Below are 21479 nucleotides of genomic sequence, written 5' to 3' on the forward strand. Positions count from 1 at the left end.
TCACACATGCTCAGTAGTTCAGTCCTGGTCACTCATGCTCAGTAGTTCAGTCCTGGTCACACATGCTCAGTAGTTCAGTCCTGGTCACACATGCTCAGTAGTTCAGTCCTGGTCACACATGCTCAGTAGTTCAGTCCTGGTCACACATGCTCAGTAGGTCAGTCCTGGTCACACATGCTCAGTAGGTCAGTCCTGGTCACACATGCTCAGTAGTTCAGTCCTGGTCACACATGCTCAGTAGTTCAGTCCTGGTCACACATGCTCAGTAGTTCAGTCCTGGTCACACATGCTCAGTAGGTCAGTCCTGGTCACACATGCACAGTAGTTCAGTCCTGGTCACACATGCTCAGTAGTTCAGTCCTGGTCACACATGCTCAGTAGTTCAGTCCTGGTCACACATGCTCAGTAGGTCAGTCCTGGTCACACATGCTCAGTAGGTCAGTCCTGGTCACACATGCTCAGTAGGTCAGTCCTGGTCACACATGCACAGTAGTTCAGTCCTGGTCACACATGCTCAGTAGTTCAGTCCTGGTCACACATGCTCAGTAGTTCAGTCCTGGTCACACATGCTCAGTAGGTCAGTCCTGGTCACACATGCTCAGTAGGTCAGTCCTGGTCACACATGCACAGTAGGTCAGTCCTGGTCACACATGCCAGCAATTGAAAGGAGTAGTTGTTATTCTAACCAGCACCAACACATGAGTTGGGCATTGTGAGAGGGAATAAAAACAGTACCAGGGGATGCTATAGCAAAAGGTGTTTTTATTCATTTTTGTTACTGTAAACTTGCTATACTTTGTCTAATCTAAAAAGAGAAAATTTATATTTTATCATGGGAAAATCTCTTTAAACATATGTAAACCAGCACCTTAGCAATACATATAGTAATGTAAAGTGGATAAATTATAATAAACATGCTATCATTAATCATCTAAAAAAATGTTAAATAGCCTCAGCTATTAATTTACAAAAGACTTTATATCTCAAAATTAGGATTGGAATCCAGAACAATAAGAAATTTTGGAGCAAAATATCTTATAATAAACCAGTTATGATCTTCCATGCTTAGAATATTGGAGAACATTTGCTTAAACATAGCAATCTATTAGTTATATCAACATTACTTAAATACAGTTCTAGTACAAAGAGGGAAACATTGTGGCTTTTAGGCTACTCACACTATGGGTCTGTTAGAAGGTGGCGCTTGGGTTATTACAGTGCTAGATGTTGGTGAAGGTATCGCTGGTTGAATTATAACACTTGAGTCCGAATTTGTAAGCAGCACATTAGGAACTTGAAGTGATGGTGGCCGAACAATGGTAGATGTGGGCTGTGCGGTTGGCAATGGCACTTCCTACCAAACAGAAACATCATAGATCATCATCAAGTTAATTTACAGTATTGGGCTCATTTAGCACAATAAAACCCATCAACAAAAATGGATACACCAAAGATAATTAAAGTGGTTCTCCATCTAAATGTTGGTTTAGTCATTAAAGGGGTATTCCAGGCAAAAACATCTTATCCCCTATCAAAAGGATAGGGGATAAAATGTCTGATGCCGTGGGGCTCGCTGCTGGGACCCCCCGCAATCTCCCTGCAGCCCCCGCATTCTATGCTGGGCTGCGTCTCCGGGTTTCCGGGACTGGGGACGTGTCATCACACCATGCCCCCTCCCCATTCATGTCTATGGGAGGGGGCATGACGGCCATCACACCCCCTCCCATAGACATGAATGGAGGGGGCGTGGCATTACGGAGGTTTCCCACACTAGAGACGCAGCCCCGCACAGAATGCAGGTGCTGCCGGGAGATCGCGGAGGTCCCAGCAACGGGCACCCCGCGATCAGACATCTTATCCCCTATCCTTTGGATAGGGGATAAGATGTTTTTGCCTGGAATACCCCTTTAATTGCTCAGGATGAGGAGATTTTTTTTTTAAAAGGACCTCCAGGAAGTCTTGCAGTACAGATATCAGCAGTTGGCTGTAATCTATGTGGGATTTCAGTATCAGGTGTGGGGGACTCCACTGGCCACCGTTCGGAAGTAAATGTTCCGAATGCTATTTTCATGCAGAGGGGGTCGGCCACACCGTCTGGGCTTTATGGTCACTCCCATTCAATACAAGTCAATTGGAGGGGTCGTGATGGCTGCCACGCCCCCTCCCATAGACTTGCATTGAGGGGGTGTGGTCATGATATCACGAGAGGCTTGACGAACCCCCACAACTCAAAAACAGCGTTCAGAACATTTACTAAGGCAGTGTACAAGTCTCAGCACTTACCAGTAGTGTGCAAAGGGTAGGTTTATCTAGATCCACATCTTTACAGGAAGCATATTTTGCCAATAGGTGTCATGTAAACATATGGTTCTAAATAAACTGTACTACTTCTACTGGTGAGTGCTAAGACTTGTACATTACTGTAGGACAATTTATCCTCTATTTAAAGAATAGGGGATAATTGTCTGATTGCAGGGGGTTCGACACCTGGGACCCCCCCGTGATCTCCTGTCTGGCGCTTAGCACTCTTCGTGCACAGAGCGATCTCCAACCACCGCTCAAAGCGATGGTCAACGCGCCCCCTCCATGTATTTCTAAGGAAGAGCCGAAGATACATGAAATCTGTATCCCCGGCTCTCCAATAGAGATGCATGGAGGGGGAGTGTCTGCCACAACTTTGTGTAGGGGTCAACACAGCTTAATGAATGGGAGAGCCTGGGCACTGTGCAGGAGATCACAGGGGGTCATGGTGGTCAGACCCCCCCGCCCCATATGATAGGACTGTTAAAGGGGTACTCCTTTAAAAGGGGTACTCCAGACGTATACACTCATGTTTTTGCCAGTATCCCAACATATACCAGCAACATTGAGCCTGAATGCAATTTCAAACTGGTTTCTAGGGAAATGCAGTCTTTTACATGAGAATATGAAGCAGTATATTCCAAGAAACCAGTGTGCTGTAGATCCCCCTGTAGGTGCACTCCGGGATAGGGTGTGTGTGTGTGTGGGGGGGTCTTGTGTTAGAAAATTTACCATTCAGTCAGGTGTAAAAAAAATAAAAAAAATAAAATACAGACATCTACGTACCTCCCGCCGCTACCCCGGTGCCTCCGTTGTCCCACTGCAGTCCCTGGTGCGCCATTCTTTCGGAACATTTGGCCAATACATCAGCGATGTCCCGCATCAGCCAGTGATAGGTTCAGTGGCAATCTGACCCCGGCACCAGGAAGAAGACTGGGGGGACAGGGCTTAATACATCAGAGGTGGGACAACGCTGCAGCCAGCAAGTGCTGAGCTGTACCATGAAGTATTGAACACATGGAACCCAAAAGAAGAGCTCGCCAAAGACTGGAGCGGAACAACAGAGGTACCAGGGGAGCAGCAGGGGGTAAGTATATGTTTATTTTATATTTTTTTTATACCTTACAGAATGGCAAATATGCTAAGACAAAAAAAAGACCATGCAGGAAAGAAATCAGGCTCAGCCAGCTGCGACCCCGTGCGATCTAAACTTTTTACATCTCTGGATGACATTGACAAGAGCGCTAATGTTCTTTCAGACTGGTATAGGGGTGCTGCAGTGCTTCAGCCGTCATGCCTTTTGCTATCTTTTACTGCTGCATTAATCCGATGTTCTGTAATAATAGACTTAAGCTGCCAAGAGCAGAAATATGATAAAACCTCAAGGACTATTAAAAGAAAACTGCATGTATTTGGTTAAAAAGCTAAAATATATAATAGGCTTGTAACCTTTTCGTCACTTGTGGTAGACTCTGGATGAGGTAATGGACTGTCCTGATGTGATGTTTCCACAACAGCTGGTTCCTCAATCTTGCTTCTTATAACAGGTGTTACAAGAGGGGATAGGTCCAGGGGCATCTACAAGACATATCTTCAAATGTAAAATCTCTTACAAATAATGGATTAGCATAGAAAACAGCCTGATGCAGGGTTTACCACTTTAAAGGGGTACTGCAGCGTTTAACAACGTATCCCCTGCCTGCAGGAAAGGGTAGAAGTGTCTGATCATAGGGTTCCGACTTCTGAGACCCCTCACAATCTCCAGAACAAAACACTGAATCTCTACTCTGCATGGAGCTTAGGGTCGGCATCGCTCAATACATTCTCTATTGGAGCGCCAGCGATATACCAGTACAGCACTTTGGTGCCCGTTATGGAGATTGCAAGGGAGACACAGGGTCAGACCGCCCACAATTACGGTAATTAATTTACTTTTATCCTCCGGTTAGTACTCCTTTTATGTTTATTCAACCCTGTAGCCAAGCTCTTTTCCCATACAAGTATTATTGAATAAAGTGTTAAACATAATTCTAAATGCTCTGCTATAATTCTAAATGCTCTGCTACACTGCTCTGCTGTAGCTCCAATACAGTTCTAGCAACAAATCATGGAAGTTTTCCAATATTAATACTGTATAGCATTATCAACAACAACAATGGAACATAGTGAACCATCATACCTTAAAGGAGAACTCCAGAATATAAAATTTGTCCCCCATACTGACGGCAGTAAAAAAATAAAGATGTACCTACCTTCCTCCGCTCCCCCGGGGCCTCCGGAAACTGACTCCGGTCTCCGCCGCGATCCACTTTCTGGTTGCCGGTGGACGGAGAATCATACTGCGCACAGCCAATCACTGGCCGCAGTGAAGTCCCGGCTCGGATGGCGATAGGCTGAGCGGCAGTGTGGCGTTTTCGACCCCGGCAGCAGGTACCGGTGTAGTGAAGAATTTTTTGTCCTGAAGCGTTCTCACACTGCCGCTCAGCCTATCGCTGGCAGAGTCGGGACTTCACTGCGGCAACCAGGAAGGGGATCACGGTGGAGACCGGAGCCGGTTACCAGAGGCCCCGGGGGAGCAGAGGAAGGTATGTACATCTTTATTTTTTTACTGCCGGCAGTATGGGGGACAATTTTTATATTCTGGAGTTCTCCTTTAATACAGAAAGAAAGCCTATCGGAAGGGATTGGGATTTATTAATTGTAGACCAAAAGGAACACAATGAGCAAATATTATACTCTGTTTTGTTCAGTGAGGTCTTTAAATCCCTTAGCCCCTTAAGGACCCAGACATTTTTTGCACATCTGACCACTGTCACTTTAAGCATTAATAACTCTTAAATACTTTTACTTTTCATTCTGATTCCGAGACTGTTTTTTCATGACATATTCTACTTTATATTAGTGGTAACATTTTGTCGATACTTGCATGAAAAATGGTGAAAAATTCAAAAAAAATTTTTAGCTTTGAAACTCAATGCTTATAAGGAAAATAGACATACCAAATAAATGATATATTGATTCACATATTCAATCTGGCTACTTTATGACTGCATCATAAAGTTGACATATTTTTACTTTTGGAAGACACCAGAGGGCTTCAAAGTTCAGCAGCAATTTTCCACAAAATTTTCAAAATCTGAATTTTTCATGAACCAGTTCAGTTTTGAAGTGGATTTGAGGGGTCTTCGTTTTAGAAATACCCCATGAATGACCCCATTATAAAAACTGCACTCCTCAAAGTATTCAAAATGACATTCAGTAAGTGTGTTTACCCTTTAGGTGTTTCACAGGAATAGCGGCAAAACGAAGGAGAAAGTTCAAAATCTTAATTTTTTACACTCATGTTCTTGTAGACCCAGTTTTTGAATTTTTACAAGGGGTAAAAGAAGAGAAATCCCCCTAAAGTTTGCAACCCAATTTCTGGAGTAAGGAAAAATCTCATATGTGTATATCAAGTGGCAAGTGCTGTGTGGGTGCACTAGAAGGCTCAGAAGGGAAGGATTTTGGAGAGACTTTTTCTGAAATGGTTTTTGAGGGGCATGTCACATTAAGGAAGCCCCTATGGTGCCAGAACAGCAAAAAAATAAATTAATTAAAAAAAAAAAACAACCCCATATGGCATACTATTTTGGAGACTAAACCCCTCAAGGAACGTAACAAGGGGTCCAGTGAGCCTTAACACCCCACAGGTGTTTGACGACTTTTTGTTAAATTTGGATGTGTAAATGAATATTTTTTATTTTTTTTTCACAAAAATGCTGGTTTTTCCCCATATTATAAATTTTTACAAGTAGTAAAAGGAGAAAATGCCCTCCAAACTGTGTAACCCCATTTCTTCTGAGTATGGAAATACCCCATGTGTGGACCTCAAGTGCTCTGCTGGCGCACTACAATGTAAAAATGATGTCACATGTGGCCCCCCCCCCATTGTTCTGGCACAATAGGGGCTTTGTAACCACACATGGCCTTCAATTCCGGACAAATTATCTCGCCAAAAGCCGAATGGCACTCCTTCTCTTCTGAGCATTGCAGTGCACCCACAGAGCACTTTACATCCACACATGGATTCCACCACAGATGACTTCTTACTCAGAAGAAATGGGGTTACAAATGTTTTGCTTTTTTTTTTTCCTATTTTCCCTTGTGAAAATGAAAAAATTTGGGGTAACACCAGCATTTTAGTAAAAAAAATTTTTTTTTTTTAGTTTTCCCATTCAACTTTAATGAAAATTTGTCAAACACCTGTGGGGTGTTAAGGCTCACTATACCCCTTGTTACGTTCCGCGAGGGGTGTAGTTTCTAAAATGGGGTCACATGTGGGTATTTATTTTTTGCATTTATGTCAGAACCGCTGTAAAATCAGCCACCCCTGTGAAAATCACCAATTTAGGCCTCAGATGTACATAGTGCGCTCTCACTCCTGAGCCTTGTTGTGCGTCCGCAGATCATTTTACGCCCCACATATGGGGTATTTCCGTACGTTTTTTTTTTCCTTCCTGTGAATATAAAAATTGCTGGTGTAGACCCCAACTTTTCCTTTTCTTAAGGGGTAAAAGGAGAAAAAGCCCCCAAAATTTTTTCATGCAATTTCCCAAGAGTACGGAAATACTCCATATGTGGCCCTAAACTGTTTCCTTGAAATACGACAGGGCTCCTAAGTGAGAGAGTGCCATGCGCATTTGAGGACTACATTAGGGATTGCATAGGGGTGGACATTGGGAATCACTGGCGTAGAATACCCCTAACAGGGTGCCTCCAGCTGTTGCAAAACTCCCAGCATGCCTGGACAGTCAGTGGCTGTCCGAAAATGCTGGGAGTTGTTGTTTCGCAACAGCTGGAAGCTCCGTTTTGGAAACACTGCCGTACGTACGATACGTTTTTCATTTTTATTGGGGGGGGGGGGGACAGTGTAAGGGGGTGTATGTGTAGTGTTGTACCCTTTATTATGTGTAAGTGTAGTGTAGTGTTTTAGGGGTACAATCGCACTGGCAGAGGTTTACTATGAGTTTCACTCAAGGAGTTTGAGCTGCGGCGGAAAATTTGCCGCAGCTCAAACTTGAAGCAGGAAATTCACTGTAAACCCGTCCGTATGAATGTGCCCTGTAAATTCACATGGGGGGGGGGGGGGCAAACCTTCAGCTGTTGCAAAACTACCACTCTCAGCATGCACTGACAGCTGGAGGCACACTGGTTGGTAAATCTTCAGTTAAGTTCTGTTATCTAACTCAGTATTTTCCAACCAGTGTGCCTCCATCTGTTGCAAAACTACAACTCCCAGCATGTACTGATCGCCGAAGGGCATGCTGGGAGATGTAGTTATACAACAGCTGGAGGTACGCAACTACAACTCCCAGCATGGCGAAAGAGCCGTTTGCTGTTCATGCATGCAGGGAGTTGTAGTTTTGCAAGATTTAGAGGGCCACGGTTTAGAAACCACTGCACAGTGATCTCTAAACTGTGGCACTCCAGATGTTGCAGAACTACAAATCCCAGCATGCACAGACAGCAAACTGCTGTGTGGGCATGCTAGGAGTTGTAGTTTTGCAAGGTCTAGAGGGCCACAGTTTAGAGATCACTGCACAGTGATCTCCAAACTGTAGCCCTCCGGCTGTTGCAAAACTACAAATCCCAGCATGCCCAAACAACTGGGCATGCTGGGAGTTGTAGTTTTGCAACATCTGGAGGGCTACAGTTTAGAGACCACTGTATAGTGGTCTCCAAACTGTAGCCCTCAAGATGTTGCTAGGCAATTCACTGGCTTCCGTAGTCTGCACCAGGGAGCCATCCACACGTCGCCTCAGTCGATAGTAAGTGACCCTCCGGTGTCGGTCACAGGACCATTCCCCCGTTCTGCCGGCACTACTGTGGGTGGGCAGAACGGGGGTACCGAACTTTAACACCCCCCCCCCCCCCCCCCCGATCTGCTATAGCAGGGATAGGAGGGGTGGCACCCCTGCCACCTCACTCCTATCCCTTCAGGGGGATCGTGGGTGTCTTGGACACTCCTAATCCTCCTTATTTTCCGGGTCACCGGAGACCCGTGTGACCCGGAATCGCCGCAGACAGCCGTCACGCCCCCTCCCATAGACTTGCATTGAGGGGGTGGGGCGTGAAATCATGAGGTGGCGGGGCTATGACGTCAAGAGCTCCCGGCGTCGGCTCCAGCATTCAGAACAGTTTGTTCCAAACACTGAGCAGCGGAGTACCCCTTAAAGGGGTAATTCATTAATAGAAAAAAAGAGCTGAATTCTACCAAAAACTTGTGTGTGCCTCATCTTGCTACTCCTTTGTATGGTTAGTTCCTTTTCTTGTTTACTCCTTCAACATTACTTTTTAGAGCTCATCGGTTTTGCCTTTTCCTTTTTTCCTCATTCTTAACCATATTGGGAGGCTTACATTTGTCCTATAGCTCTTATCGTTTTGTACCTGTATGATGTTTAATGCTTCATGTTATTACATTGCACCATGTCATGCTACTTTTTAAAAACCTTTATGTAACCAAAAAACATGTCTTTATGAAGATATAATATTACACTTTGCATGAACTGCACATTCTCTCGGGTAACACCACTGTCCGGTTGAACCAGAGGACACGGCTTTGTATTCTCTCAGATGTCAGCGATCCTTTGCTTAGAGATATACCGTAGTCAGTAATAATTTACGTACCTTCTTAATGTCATCATCTGAGGCCTTCTTAAAATCATTCTCAAATGGACTTGCAAGCTCATTAAACAGACCAACTTCTTCACAGTTCTTTAGGAACCGCGTCGGGGTTGGTGTTTGATCTATAGATGAAATGTAAGAAATAAAGTATTTGAAAGAGAATTATAATTTACTTCTATTACATTTCTAAGCCATTAATTAATAAACCTGAAAAACAAACAAAACTTGCCTTGAAATATTTTAGAGAAATAATTACACAAATAAAAATATAAAATAAAAGGTGGGGTGGGGTATAATCACTACGGCCACCGCCATTATTCCAGAACCACAATATAAAGAGTCACTGTCATTGAAAAATATGTATGGAAGCGGTCGCTAGCCTATTAGCACCCCTGAAGTATCCTGAAATGCCCCCTGGCGCCTGACGAAAAAAACACGAGCGACAGCGAGTGCGAGCTTCTCCTATATTCTTACATTATGATGTTCATATATATCGTCTTTATGCAGCTTAGCACCTCCAGCAGTGTCTGAAGATGGCACCGGCCACTGATGCTTAATAAGATTGCCCACAAGGACTGTTGGATTCGCATAGTGCTCTTTGCTATCCTACTTTTTATTCAGTTATGTCATATGAAAAAACTATTGACACGTCACAGAGACAAGTCATAAGTTTGAATCAGTTGTCATCTCATTGTGACAATTATTAGAAGGAGATGGGAGAAGCATGTAATGGAGCACTTCTTCTCAGCTCCCTGCAGGAGAAGGGTTCTATAGATTTGCTATAGTGAGCTGGGGAGAGCAGCACTGGTTGGGATCTGAACTCCTAGATCAATACTTTTGACTTGTCAGACGTCAAAAGTTTTTTCAAAGGACAGTGGCACTTTACGAGTTACAATCTTTCATTCTTTTGCAGCTACCCACAGGATTAAACCCTTGAAGGAGATCTGTAGTACACAGTTTTTATAATCCCCTGTGCCCGGGATGCAAAAAGTAACAAAACAAACTTATACTCACCTTCCGATGTTCCCCCATTGCGCTGTTATCGGTGTCTCGGTCTTCCGGTCCTCTGGTGCGGCCAGCTTCTTCCTGCCTCCTGGGGACGGGGACTCCTACTGTGGTCAGCGTATCGCCGGCCGCAGCAATGTCCAGCCTCGGCCGGTGATAGGCTGAGCGCACTGTCGTCATGTAAGGAGCCTGGGAAACAGGGAGAAAGCGGGGCCCAGGCTCCTTACATGACAGTGCACTGGGTGGGGTTTAGTGTCCCAAAACTGCCTACATGGCCCATCTATCTTGTAATAGATAACTTTCTACTTACTGGCAATGGAGTACTGGACTCACAACCCTGGGTTGCTGATGAATCTGAGAAAATTACAACACTTCATTATGCATGCAAATTGTTCAGAGGCCCAAAACTGGCTGTCAGGTCCCGTTTGAGGCCGGAGCCTCTATGAAACATGTGGCTTTAAGACCTATTGTAATTTAACCAGTAATATTTTCTTGTCGGTGCAATGAACAGAAATCAATAAGATTTAGTCAAATCACTTTCCTAGCATTGTCCGCAATCTTTAAGCCTTCACTCATTTTCAGACCCTGATATATGTAGTTAGCAACCTGCTCCTAGTGTCTGATGTGGACATGTTCCTCCCTATAATACATGCTGGATGTGAAATCTATGGGGAGATTTATAAAAACCTGTGCAGAGGAAAAGTGGTCCAGTTTCCCATAGCAACCAATCATATTGCTTCTTTTATTTTTCAGAGGCCTTTTTAAAACTAAAAAAAGCTATCTCCCCCTATGTACAGTCATGGCCGTAAATGTTGGCACTAGAGATGAGCGAACTTACAGTAAATTTGATTTGTCACGAACTTCTCGGCTCGGCAGTTGATGACTTATCCTGCATAAATTAGTTCAGCTTTCAGGTGCTCCGGTGGGCTGGAAAAGGTGGATACAGTCCTAGGAGACTCTTTCCTAGGACTGTATCCACCTTTTCCAGCCCACGGGAGCACCTGAAAGCTGAACTCATTTATGCAGGATAAGTCATCAACTGCCGAGCCAAGAAGTTTGTGACGAATCGAATTTACTGTAAGTTCGCTCATTTCTTGTTGGCACCTCTAAAATTTTTCAAGAAAATTAAGTATTTCTCACAGAAAAGGATTGCAGTAACACATGTTTTGCTATACACATGTTTATTCCCTTTTTGTGTATTGGAACTAAACCAAAAAAGGGGAGGACAAAAAAGCAAATTGGACATAATGTCACCAAACTCCAAAAATGGGCTGGACAAAATGCTCCTTTTAACTCACCTGGGGCAAGTAACAAGTGTGGGCAATATAAAAATCCCACCTGAAAGCAGATAAAAAGAAGAGAAGTTCACTTAGTCTTTGCATTGTGTGTCTGTGTGTGCCACACTAAGCATGGACAGCAGAAAGAGGATAAGAGAACTGTCTGAGGACTTGAGAATCAAAATCGTGGAAAAATATCAACAATCACAGGGTTACAAGTCCATCTCCAGAGATCTAGATTTGCCTTTGTCCACAGTGCACAACATTATCAAGAAGTTTGCAACCCATGGCATTGTAGCTAATCTCCCTGGGCGTGGACGGAAGAGAAAAATTGGTGTAAACGCAGGATAGTCCAGATGGTGGATAAGCAGCCCCAAACAAGTTCCAAAGATATTCAACCTGTCCTGCAGGCTCAGGGAGCATCAGTATCAGCGCGAACTATCCGTTAACATTTAAATGAAATGAAACGCTATGGAGGAGACCCAGGAGGACCCCACTGCTGACACAGAGACATAAAAAAGCAAGACTACATTTTGCCAAAATGAACTTGAGTAAGCCAAAATCCTTCTGGGAAAACATCTTGTGGACAGATGAGACCAAGATAGAGCTTTTTGGTAAAGCACATCATTCTACTGTTTACCAAAAAGGGAATGAGGCCTACAAAGAAAAGAACACAGTACCTACAGTGAAATATGGTGGAGGTTCAATGATGTTTTGGGGTTGTTTTGCTGAGAGGTGTAAGAAGCTTATTGATGGTTATAGGAAGCCACTGATTTCAGTTATTTTTTCCAAAGGGTGTGCAACCAAATATGAAGTTAAGGGTGCCAATAATTTTTGTCCAGCCCATGTTTGGAGTTTGGTGACATTATGTCCAATTAGCTTTTTTCCCCCTCACTTTTTTGGTTTATTTCCAATACACACAAAGGGAATAAACGTGTATAGAAAAACATGTGTTACTGCAATCCTTTTGAATGAGAAATACAAATTTCAAGGGTGCCAACATTTACGGCCATGATTGAATCCTCAAAGCTGTTGCCAACACTAACTTATTTTTAAGCTTCTATCCTGTACTGCTTTCCCCTTTTACAAACCACAAGGGATATATTTTTCCCAGTGAAATTCATGGATAGCTGCGAAATCTGTCATTTCTCCTGCAGATTCTGGCATGGGTGCTCTCTCTCTACACCAATATACATCCTGTGCAATTCATATACCTGCAGATTCTGCCATGGATGCTCTCTCTCTCTCTATGCCAATATAAATCCTGTACGATTCACTCCCCTGCAGATTCTACTATGGAAGCTCTCCTCTCTCTCTCTACGGCAATACACATCCTGTGCGGTTCGTCCCTCTTCAGATACTGCCATGGGTGCTCTCCTCTCGCTACGCAAATACACATCCTGTGAAATTTAGTCCCTGCAGATTCTGCTATGTGTGCTCTCCCCTCTCTCACTCTCTCTATGCTGATATACATCCTGTGCACTTCATACTCCCATAGATTCTGCCATGGGTGCTCCCATCTCTTTCTCTACACCAATATACATCCTGTGTGATTCATCCCCCTGCAGATTCTGTCATGGGTGCCCTTACTTCTCTCTCTACAATGATATACATCCTGTGTAATCTCCCCCCCCCCCCCCCCCCCCCCTCAGATTCTGCCATGGGTTCTCTACACTGACATTCATCCAGTATTAAATTATCCCCTATGGATTCCTGTGCCATGGATGCCCCCTCTCTCTCTATAACAGTGGTCTTCAACCTGCAGACCTCCAGATGTTGCAAAACTATAACTCCCAGCATGCCCGGACAGCCGTTGGCTGTCCGGGCATGTTAGGAGTTGTAGTTTTGCAACATCTGGAGATCCGCAGGTTGAAGACCACTGCTCTATACTATGTACATCCTGTGTGATTCTGCTTTGGGTGCTTTCCTCCCGCTCTGCATTTTAATACAGCACAGCCAGTATTATCTCTTTCCTTTCTGAAGACTTGGACACTTTTCTCCTTGCCTAATCTGCTGTGTAAAATCTGTCTGATCTGCAGAAGATAGGAACAAGTAGACAATAACAGCCCAATTAAATTGTCAACCTACATAGGAAGCACTAACCTGCAACAATTACACTGTCGTTTCGGGCCGGGCCAAACTTCAGCGTCATCTCATGTTTATGCTTGTGTACGGCCAAATGATCTTCATTGGTAAAACGCTGTTAGTTAAAAACAAAATCAATATAAGAAAAAGTTTCCATAATCTCAGTTACCTTATGACACACCGCTTACAATTCTAGAAATCACCTAAAGTGTCCCTATCAATTACATTTTTTTTATTTTTTTTTATATTTGTGAAAAGTTTTGATTGGTCAGGATCTGGGTGTTCAGATTCCCCCCTCCCCCCCCCCCTCCCCCCCCCCCCCCCTTACAGAGCCCATCTTGTGCAGAAATGAGTGAGACAGGGATAAGTTCTTACCATGTTCTTCTCCCACCTCCTTTTAGTGATTTGTGGGGGTCTCAACATCCAGGCCCCATAGAGTTAAAACAAAAATGTAAGCACATTTAAGAGTGACTAGTATACTTTTTAGGTGGAAGGGGACACCACAGATCCAGTCACAATGGATGTGACCTACACCCACTCAGTCAGGCTTGATTGACAACCTAAGTTTAGGGCTTCTCTCTGAACTCGGGCTGTCAATCAAGGGTGACTGGGTGGGACAAAGACGTGGAGAGTGCGAGTCCTCCCATTATTTTCCGGGCATACAAAGTTGCCCAAAAAGCTAAAATAACATCTTCTACATCAGTGTTTCCCAACCAGGGTGCCTCCAGCTGTTTCAAAACTACAACTCCCAGCATGCCCCCACAACCTTTGGCTGTCCGGGCATGCTAAGAGTTGTAGTTTTGAAACAGCTGGAAGCACCCTGGTTGTGAGACACTATTCTACATACTCACTTTTGGAATTCATCACTACTGCCTTGCTGCTGCTGTTTGGAGCCCCCATTGGAATTGTCTATACTCGGCCATGACCTGTTCATCGATGTGATCCATAGGTACAATACATTGTCAAGTAGGATAGTAAACAACAACTTCTTAGGGTGCATTCACATCACGATTTTACCATCCTACTTCTTCTCACGATTTTTAACTTTGAAATCGTACAAATCTGCATGTCAAGTCGTATCCATTGACTTCAATTCATTAATGATAGACAACAAATGCATCAGTTTTGATCCGCATCCGATTTTGCACGATTTAAGATCGGAGGTAGAATCGTGGTTGGCCACGATTTTTCGTTCAGATTCTAAATCGGATCGAAATCGTGTCCGCTTTTTTAAATTATTGATGTCTATGTAAATCGCATGGAATCGTGTGACCGTGCGATTCTATCAGATTAATAGCACACGATTTTTTAGTGCGCATGCGCAGTAGACTTCAAAACACATACACTTAAAGGGGTATTCCAGGAAAAAACTTTTTTTTATATATCAACTGGCTCCAGAAAGTTAAACAGATTTGTAAATTACTTCTATTAAAAAATCTTAATCCTTTCAGTACTTATGAGCTTCTGAAGTTAAGGTTGTTCTTTTCTGTCCAAGTGATCTCTGATGACACCTGTCTCAGGAAACTCCCAGTTTAGAAGCAAATCCCCATAGCAAACATCTTCTAAACTGGGCATTTCCCTAGACAGGTGTCATCAGAGAGGATTTAGACAGAAAATAACAACCTTAATCCTTTCAGTACTTATGAGCTTCTGAAGTTAAGATTTTTTAATAGAAGTAATTTACAAATCTGTTTAACTTTCTGGAGCCAGTTGATTTATATAAAAAAAAAAGTTTTTTCCTGGATAACCCCTTTAACTTTATTGCCATTGGCATACATATTCATTTCAAAAACAGGATCAGATTTTTATTGAAAATCGGATGGAATTAACATCTGTATGATTTTTGGATACGATTTTAAATTCGGATAGCAAAGAAATTTTTACATACGATTGTATACGATTTTTTGCAATTCGATTTTGTCCGATTTTACGGTCCGATAATCGGATGGTTAAATCGTGATGTGAACCTAGCTTTAGGGGTCCAAAAAGTGACAGCAAGGAAGTGTGAAAGTCTCTAAAGATACAAATTTTGTAATGTTTTTCTTTTTCCGGTCATTTTACAATGCCCCTTTAAGATACTTTCAATAAAATTACAGGTTATGGATGTTGGGACGATTATCCCATGTTTTGCTGTCCATAGGTTTATGGCGTCTTACCTGGCCACATCCGGGGGCAGTGCATACAAATGGTTTGTCATCACTCATATTCTTCAGGACCTTGTGACTACCTGGAAGAGACAGACATGTATTATTATACATATAAGTGATGTCACACAGTTTTATAGATTGAGAAATATTATGGAGAAACATTTTAATTTAATCTGTGTATTTTCCAGCTTCTTAAAGGGAATCTGTCAGCAGGTTAGGGCACCCTCTATCTACCATAAGAATTACAGTACCCCTAATATGACGCTCCGATGCATCATTTATCTGTAATGTTTTATTAATATGCAAATGAGGCTGTTCAGTGCACTGGGGTGTTCCTTTACCCCTTGGTGCACCAATATGGCTGCCCGCTCCTCTCAGGCTGGGTTCACATCACGTTTTTGCCATACTGTATGCAAATGCGCTGAGCTGACTGGCACTATATTCTCCTGTGATCGCGGCGTCTAAATGGTTAATACTGGACATCAGCCCGATCGGCGATGTCCGGTATTAGCCGCGGGTCCTGGTTGCTGATAGCAACCGGGACCCAGCAGATACAAAGCGTGCTCAGCTTCTAAGTGCGTTTCACATTATGGAAGCTGGCCATGGACATAAATATACGTCCATGGTCGTTAAGGGGTTGATATAGTCTCAGTTGCTAACAGAGGGCAGGGGAAGCCATGATGGTAGCTACATACTTTGCTTGCTATATTTTGGCTTTCCAAATGACACTATAATTACACTTCCATATAATTCTGTATTTCCTATTTAATAACACTTATAGATCACCTTTGCTTATTGTTTATCAATATAAAGCAACTGAAGAGGCAGAGTGCTGGGACCTGTAGTGCTATCAGTGGGTGCTCACCTTGCAAACACCAGACCCAAGGTCATGGATAATCCAAACTTCAAAAGAAAAGGCAAAGGGGCACTCCAGAGATCCATTGAAGTAAATGGAGAATTTATTCATCCATCAGGTAATAGAAAAACAACAGCAACGTTTCTACCTCACAATATCTGCTTGAAAAACACTGTATTGTGAGGCTGAAAAGTTGCTGTTTTTTTTTCCCTGATGGGTAAATACATTTCTCATTTACTATGCTGGATCTCTGGAGTGCTTCTTTGCCTTTTCTTTTGAAGTTTGTTTTGTTCAAAACTGTGTTATGGTTTTCCTCCTAGAACTGTATTTAAGTATAAATATATATATTCAGAGCGAAGGTTTATAAATCCCCTTGTCAATTTGATATGACCCTACACCCTCTGACTTTCTACAATTGTTGCCTACACAAGTGAAACTAATAAAGACTTGTATTCCCATATTTGCAGCAGGAATAGAAGAAGAACCACAAATAGATATTTCAATAGTTATTAAACATTCCAGGAGACATGACAGGTCCCTGTTTATAGCTCATTGCTCCTTTTCCTGCTCATCTCACATCAGAACACAAGGGTACAGAATGTAAGTCTATTCAATATTCCTCATACTTGCAGAAAACCGAATTGGGTCCGAATATTCTACAGCAAAAGCAATTCACAAGAGATTTCTGTCTACATAATTTCAATATAGAAACTAAAATCTACTTAGAACTGAGTGATGCGGCTATTTAACAAAGCAGAGAAAAAAAAACTTTTGATATGTCATAGAGATGTCAAAAGTTTTTCGGGGTCTGAGTGTTCAGACTGGGACCAATTAGCAAAACGAGACGGGAGAAGAGTGGACTTTCATTCCGTGGCCTGGACTCATAATACAAGTCTAAGGCTTTGTTCACACAGTGGAATTTCTCTACTTCTGCTCAGATTCCTTTCTGCCAAACTGGCAGCAATTTTTTGCAGTTTTGCAGACTGGTTCAATGTTTTTGCAGAATTTCTGCAGCGGAAAATTTTCTGTGTAAATGGGTTTAAAGAAGAAATCTCATACAAAAAAAAAAAATTATCCTATCCACTAGGGATGTAAGGAAAAAGATCGATTTGCGCGATTATCGCGATTTTTCACTTGCCGATACTGAATCGATTCAAAATATTTTTTAATCGATTCTTTTAGTGATGTGGAATTTGTATCTCCTGATGCCCGGAACAGCATGTCCCGAGCATCAAGAGATACAAGTTCCACATTTTGTCAGCCGGATGTGATGCGGCGTCGCTCTGGGTGTACGGAGCGGGCTCCGACTCGTGCCCGCTCCGTACTCTGCGGCCCCCGGCTAATTTCAGGAGCTGTTCTCAGTAACCGGGGGCCGCTGCTAATAGCCAGCATTCGGTGATCGCCGTGGCAGGCTATTAACAGCGGCGTCTAAAGGGATCTGTGAAAGCTCCCTGGTGGGCTAGTTGGGTGGATCGCCGCCCCCCCCCCCCCCCCCCCCGCCCGCAGCGCGATCGTGGGCGGGCGATCCACTGTGGAGGTAGTCGGAGGGCTTACCTCTGCTTCCCTGCTCTCCATGGCTCTGTCATTGATAGATCCTGGCTGGATCAGGCTCTATCAATGGATCACAGATCAATGGAGTTCAATAGAACTCTATTCATCTGTCTGAGGAATCTAATGATTCCTAAAAGACTAATAAAGTGTATAAAAAAATAAAGTAAAAATAAAGTTTTAATAAAAGCGTAAAAGACATTGTTTTTTAGACAGAATCGGGATATATCGCGATGTATCGTCACCTAGACGGTAGCGCGATATATCAAATCGCCCCACTGGTGTCGCGATCCAAATCGTATCGCCAAATTCTTGGCGATTCACACCCCTACTATCCACAGAATCACGCTGGAGCCCCCCGCGATCTCCTGTGCAGAGCCCCGGCTCTACTCTGGAGCGACGCATCATGAGCCCAAAATAGCTGAACGGCTCCCCCATAGAGATATATGAAGGGTGTGACGGCTTTCTCTTCGGGCGGGGGTTGTGACGCGCTGCTCCAGGGGAGAGCCGGGGCTCCATACAGACTTCATTGCTGTCAAAGGTGACTGCTTAGCAGTTACTGGTACTAGTATCGATATCAGCGCTGATACTGGGCATTTTCACAAGAACTTGAACTCGTACTCGTGCAAATGTACCTATTAACCTTTCAGATACTTGCAGTCCAAAAAAAAAAAAAAAATACTTCTCACTTTCCCTCCACTTCCATGCGGAGGGCTTTTCATTGACCCAATACGTGATAAAATGACATAATCTGGTGGAGTACAGAAGAGGCTTCTGCACCATTAACAGAACGAAGGATGCAGAGGCCTCAGCGCGGAAGCAGAGATAAGGTTAGTGGGATTTCATTACTTTCTTTTGGAGGGGATTTATTGAGGGGAAATAGGGCATCTACCTAACAGGAGGTTTCCTACTTACCTGACTACCTAATTATTGGGAGCTTCTACCCAATAGGGGATTCCCTACCTATCTTCTGGAGGCTTCTATCTAATGGGGGGGGGGGGGGGGGGGGAAATTCCTTACCTAACTACTGGGGGCATATTACCTATGAGTGTCAGCCTTCTCTTTGACTTTCACTTAAAGGGGTATTCCGCTGCTCAGCTTTTGGAACAAACAGTTCCAAACGCTGGAGCCGATGCCGGGAGCTTGTGATGTCATAGCCCTGCCCCCTCATGACGTCACACCCACCCCCTCAATGCAAGTCTAAGGGAGGGGGAGTGATGGCTACCACGTCCCCTCCCATAAACTTGCATTGAGGGGGCGGGGCGAGATGACATGAGGGGGCGGGGCTATGACGTCACAAGCTCCTGGCAACGGCTCCAGACTTCAGAACAGTTTGTTCCAAAAGATGAGCAGCGGAGTACCCCTTTATGGCTTCACAGTGCGAGGATTTTCTGACGTTCCCATGTCATGTAGACTCTTCTTGTTTGAATAATTACTGTGTAATATTTGTCTTCATTTGTACCCATAGAATTGTAAGGTGCTGCAGAATATGTTGGATCATACCGAAAAGATTACCTGGGATAATCCAGATGTGAGCTTCACATTTCCTCCAAACAAACAACTCATAGACAAGCTTTTCCTGCCTGATAAAACCATGCCAGGGCCATACAGTGACAATGAAGAGGACAGTGAACCTTGTGACAAAGGTGTCCACAAGAGTATGTGGTCAAGAGGAAAGTTATCGGCAAATTCTATCTACTCTCTTATCCAGACAGACCTTCAATTTGTTACCATCTTTCCTGCTGAAGAAGACTCATGTCGTACAAGCTCTATATATGGTTGGTTGGTTGGATGGATGGCTGGGGAGGGCTTTAGAGGAGCCCAAAATGCAATCACCTCCACGTGGTGGGCTCGGGTCACTTGATAGACTATAACATCATGTGGGTAAGAAGCTGCATAAGAAAGATTGTCCACTTAAGGGGTTATCCAGGAAAAAACTTTTTTTTATATATCAACTGGCTCCCCCCCCCCCCCCCCCCCCCCCCCCCGAATAATCAATACTGACGATTTCTACTGCTACCTGTAGTTAAACCTCTGTTGGTGGATGCTGGACCCTGCGGAGAGGGACACCAGGAAGAGCTCAGGTTGGTGCACTCTCTCCTCTCCTTCTCCCTCCTTACCCAATGTTGCCTCTCTCTCCCCCCCCCCCTCCCCGCTCACTGTTTTCTTTTTTATCCCCCCCCCCCCCCTTAAGCTGTTTCTTCCTTTTCCTTTCGACCTTAACAGTACACTTGAGATTTTCCAATTGGGAAAGTCTTTATAGTTGAGTAGCCTGGCCCTCGGCTCTGTGTCATCTGTGCTTTACTTGAGTCTTACAATTGAGCTTTCCTGAGGGCTGAAGATCTTGGTTGCTGTTTATGTTCATAATTATTTTTTGTCACAAAATATGCAATCTATGTCTACTATCTACTCATTTTGCCTGTATATGTTGGACTGCCGTTTTTCCTAATAAACATTTGGTTGAATATTTAAAAAAAAAAAAGTTTCAATAAAATGTTGGTGTTACCCCAAATTTTTCATTTCACAAGGGGTAATAGGAGAAAAAGCCACCCAAAATTTGTAACCCCATATGTGGATGCTCTACAGTGGACTACAATGCTCAGAAGAGAAGGAGCGCCATTGAGCTTTTGAAGAGAGAATTTGGATGGAATGGAAGTTGGGGGCCATGTGCATTTACAAAGCCCCCATGGTGCCAGAACAGTGGACTTCCCCACATGTGACCCCATTTGGGAAACTACACCCCTCAAAGAATGTAAGAGGTGCAGTGAGCATTTACACCCTACTGGCAATTGACAGATCTTTGGAACAGTGGGCTGTGCAAATGACAGACACCTGTGGGGTGTAAATGCTCACTGCATCCCTTATTACATTGTGTGAGGGTGTAGTTTCCAAAATGGGGTCACATGGGGTGGGGGGTCCACTGTTCTGGCACCATGGGGGTTGGTAAAAGCACGTGGCCTTCAATTCCAGCCTAATTCTCTCTCCAAAAGCTCAATGGTGTTCCTCTTCTGAGCCTTGTAGTTCGCCCGCAGAGCACTTTACATCCAACATATGGGGTAGTTACAAATTTTGGGAGACATTTCAGGTGGGGGGGGGGGGGGGGGGGGGAAAACACATTTTTCATTTTCACGTCCAACTTTAACGAAAATTTGTCAAAGACCTGTGGTCTCCAAACTGTGGCCCTCCAGATGTTGCAAAACTATAACTCTGGGCATGACCAGACAGATATTGGCTGTCTGGGCATGCTAGGAGATGTAGTTTTGAAACTTTTAGAAGGCCACAGTGAAGATCACCATCAATCTTCACTGCAGCCTCCTCCTGATGTCTCTGCGCCCGATGGTCTTTCCCCCCCGCTGCTGCGTCGGTAAGCTGGTTCTCCCCCTCGCATTTGTTTCTTTAACCCTCCCGCCCCCAACTGCCATTGGTCGGTCAGCCTGACCGATCAATGGCAGGGGATAGGTGGAGGTGGCAGCACTGCCACCTCGCTCCTATCCTTAGCATGGTTGGAGCTGTCTGTGACCGCTCCGATCACAATAATTTTCCGGGCGATCGGGTCACCAGTGACCCGATTGGCCCAAAATCCCTGCAAATTGCCGG

The 21479-nt window shown here is 44.0% G+C and overlaps 1 protein-coding gene across 5 annotated transcripts in view; it reads right to left on the reverse strand.

Moving 5' to 3' along the window:
* The window catches only part of ATF2 (activating transcription factor 2), a 119535-nt gene that overhangs the window by 89340 nt on the left and 8716 nt on the right, over positions 1–21479 (reverse strand). For 4 of the 5 annotated variants that reach the window (XR_008847183.1, XM_056535807.1, XM_056535806.1 and 1 more), the window contains exons 2-6: positions 15488–15558; positions 13350–13446; positions 8968–9086; positions 3751–3879; positions 1179–1354 (exon numbers count right to left, since the gene is read on the reverse strand). Coding sequence is in view for 4 of the 5 variants with exons in the window: in XM_056535806.1 (XP_056391781.1) it covers positions 1179–1354; positions 3751–3879; positions 8968–9086; positions 13350–13446; positions 15488–15558 (592 nt within the window). In the remaining variant the exon portion in view is untranslated. Of the gene's footprint in view, positions 1–1178; positions 1355–3750; positions 3880–8967; positions 9087–13349; positions 13447–15487; positions 15559–19599; positions 19775–21479 lie in introns of all 5 variants that reach the window. The other variant, XM_056535808.1, reaches the window with a different exon arrangement.

This window comes from Hyla sarda, chromosome 8 (genome assembly GCF_029499605.1).
Source record: "Hyla sarda isolate aHylSar1 chromosome 8, aHylSar1.hap1, whole genome shotgun sequence".
Taxonomy (NCBI): Eukaryota; Metazoa; Chordata; class Amphibia; order Anura; family Hylidae; genus Hyla; species Hyla sarda.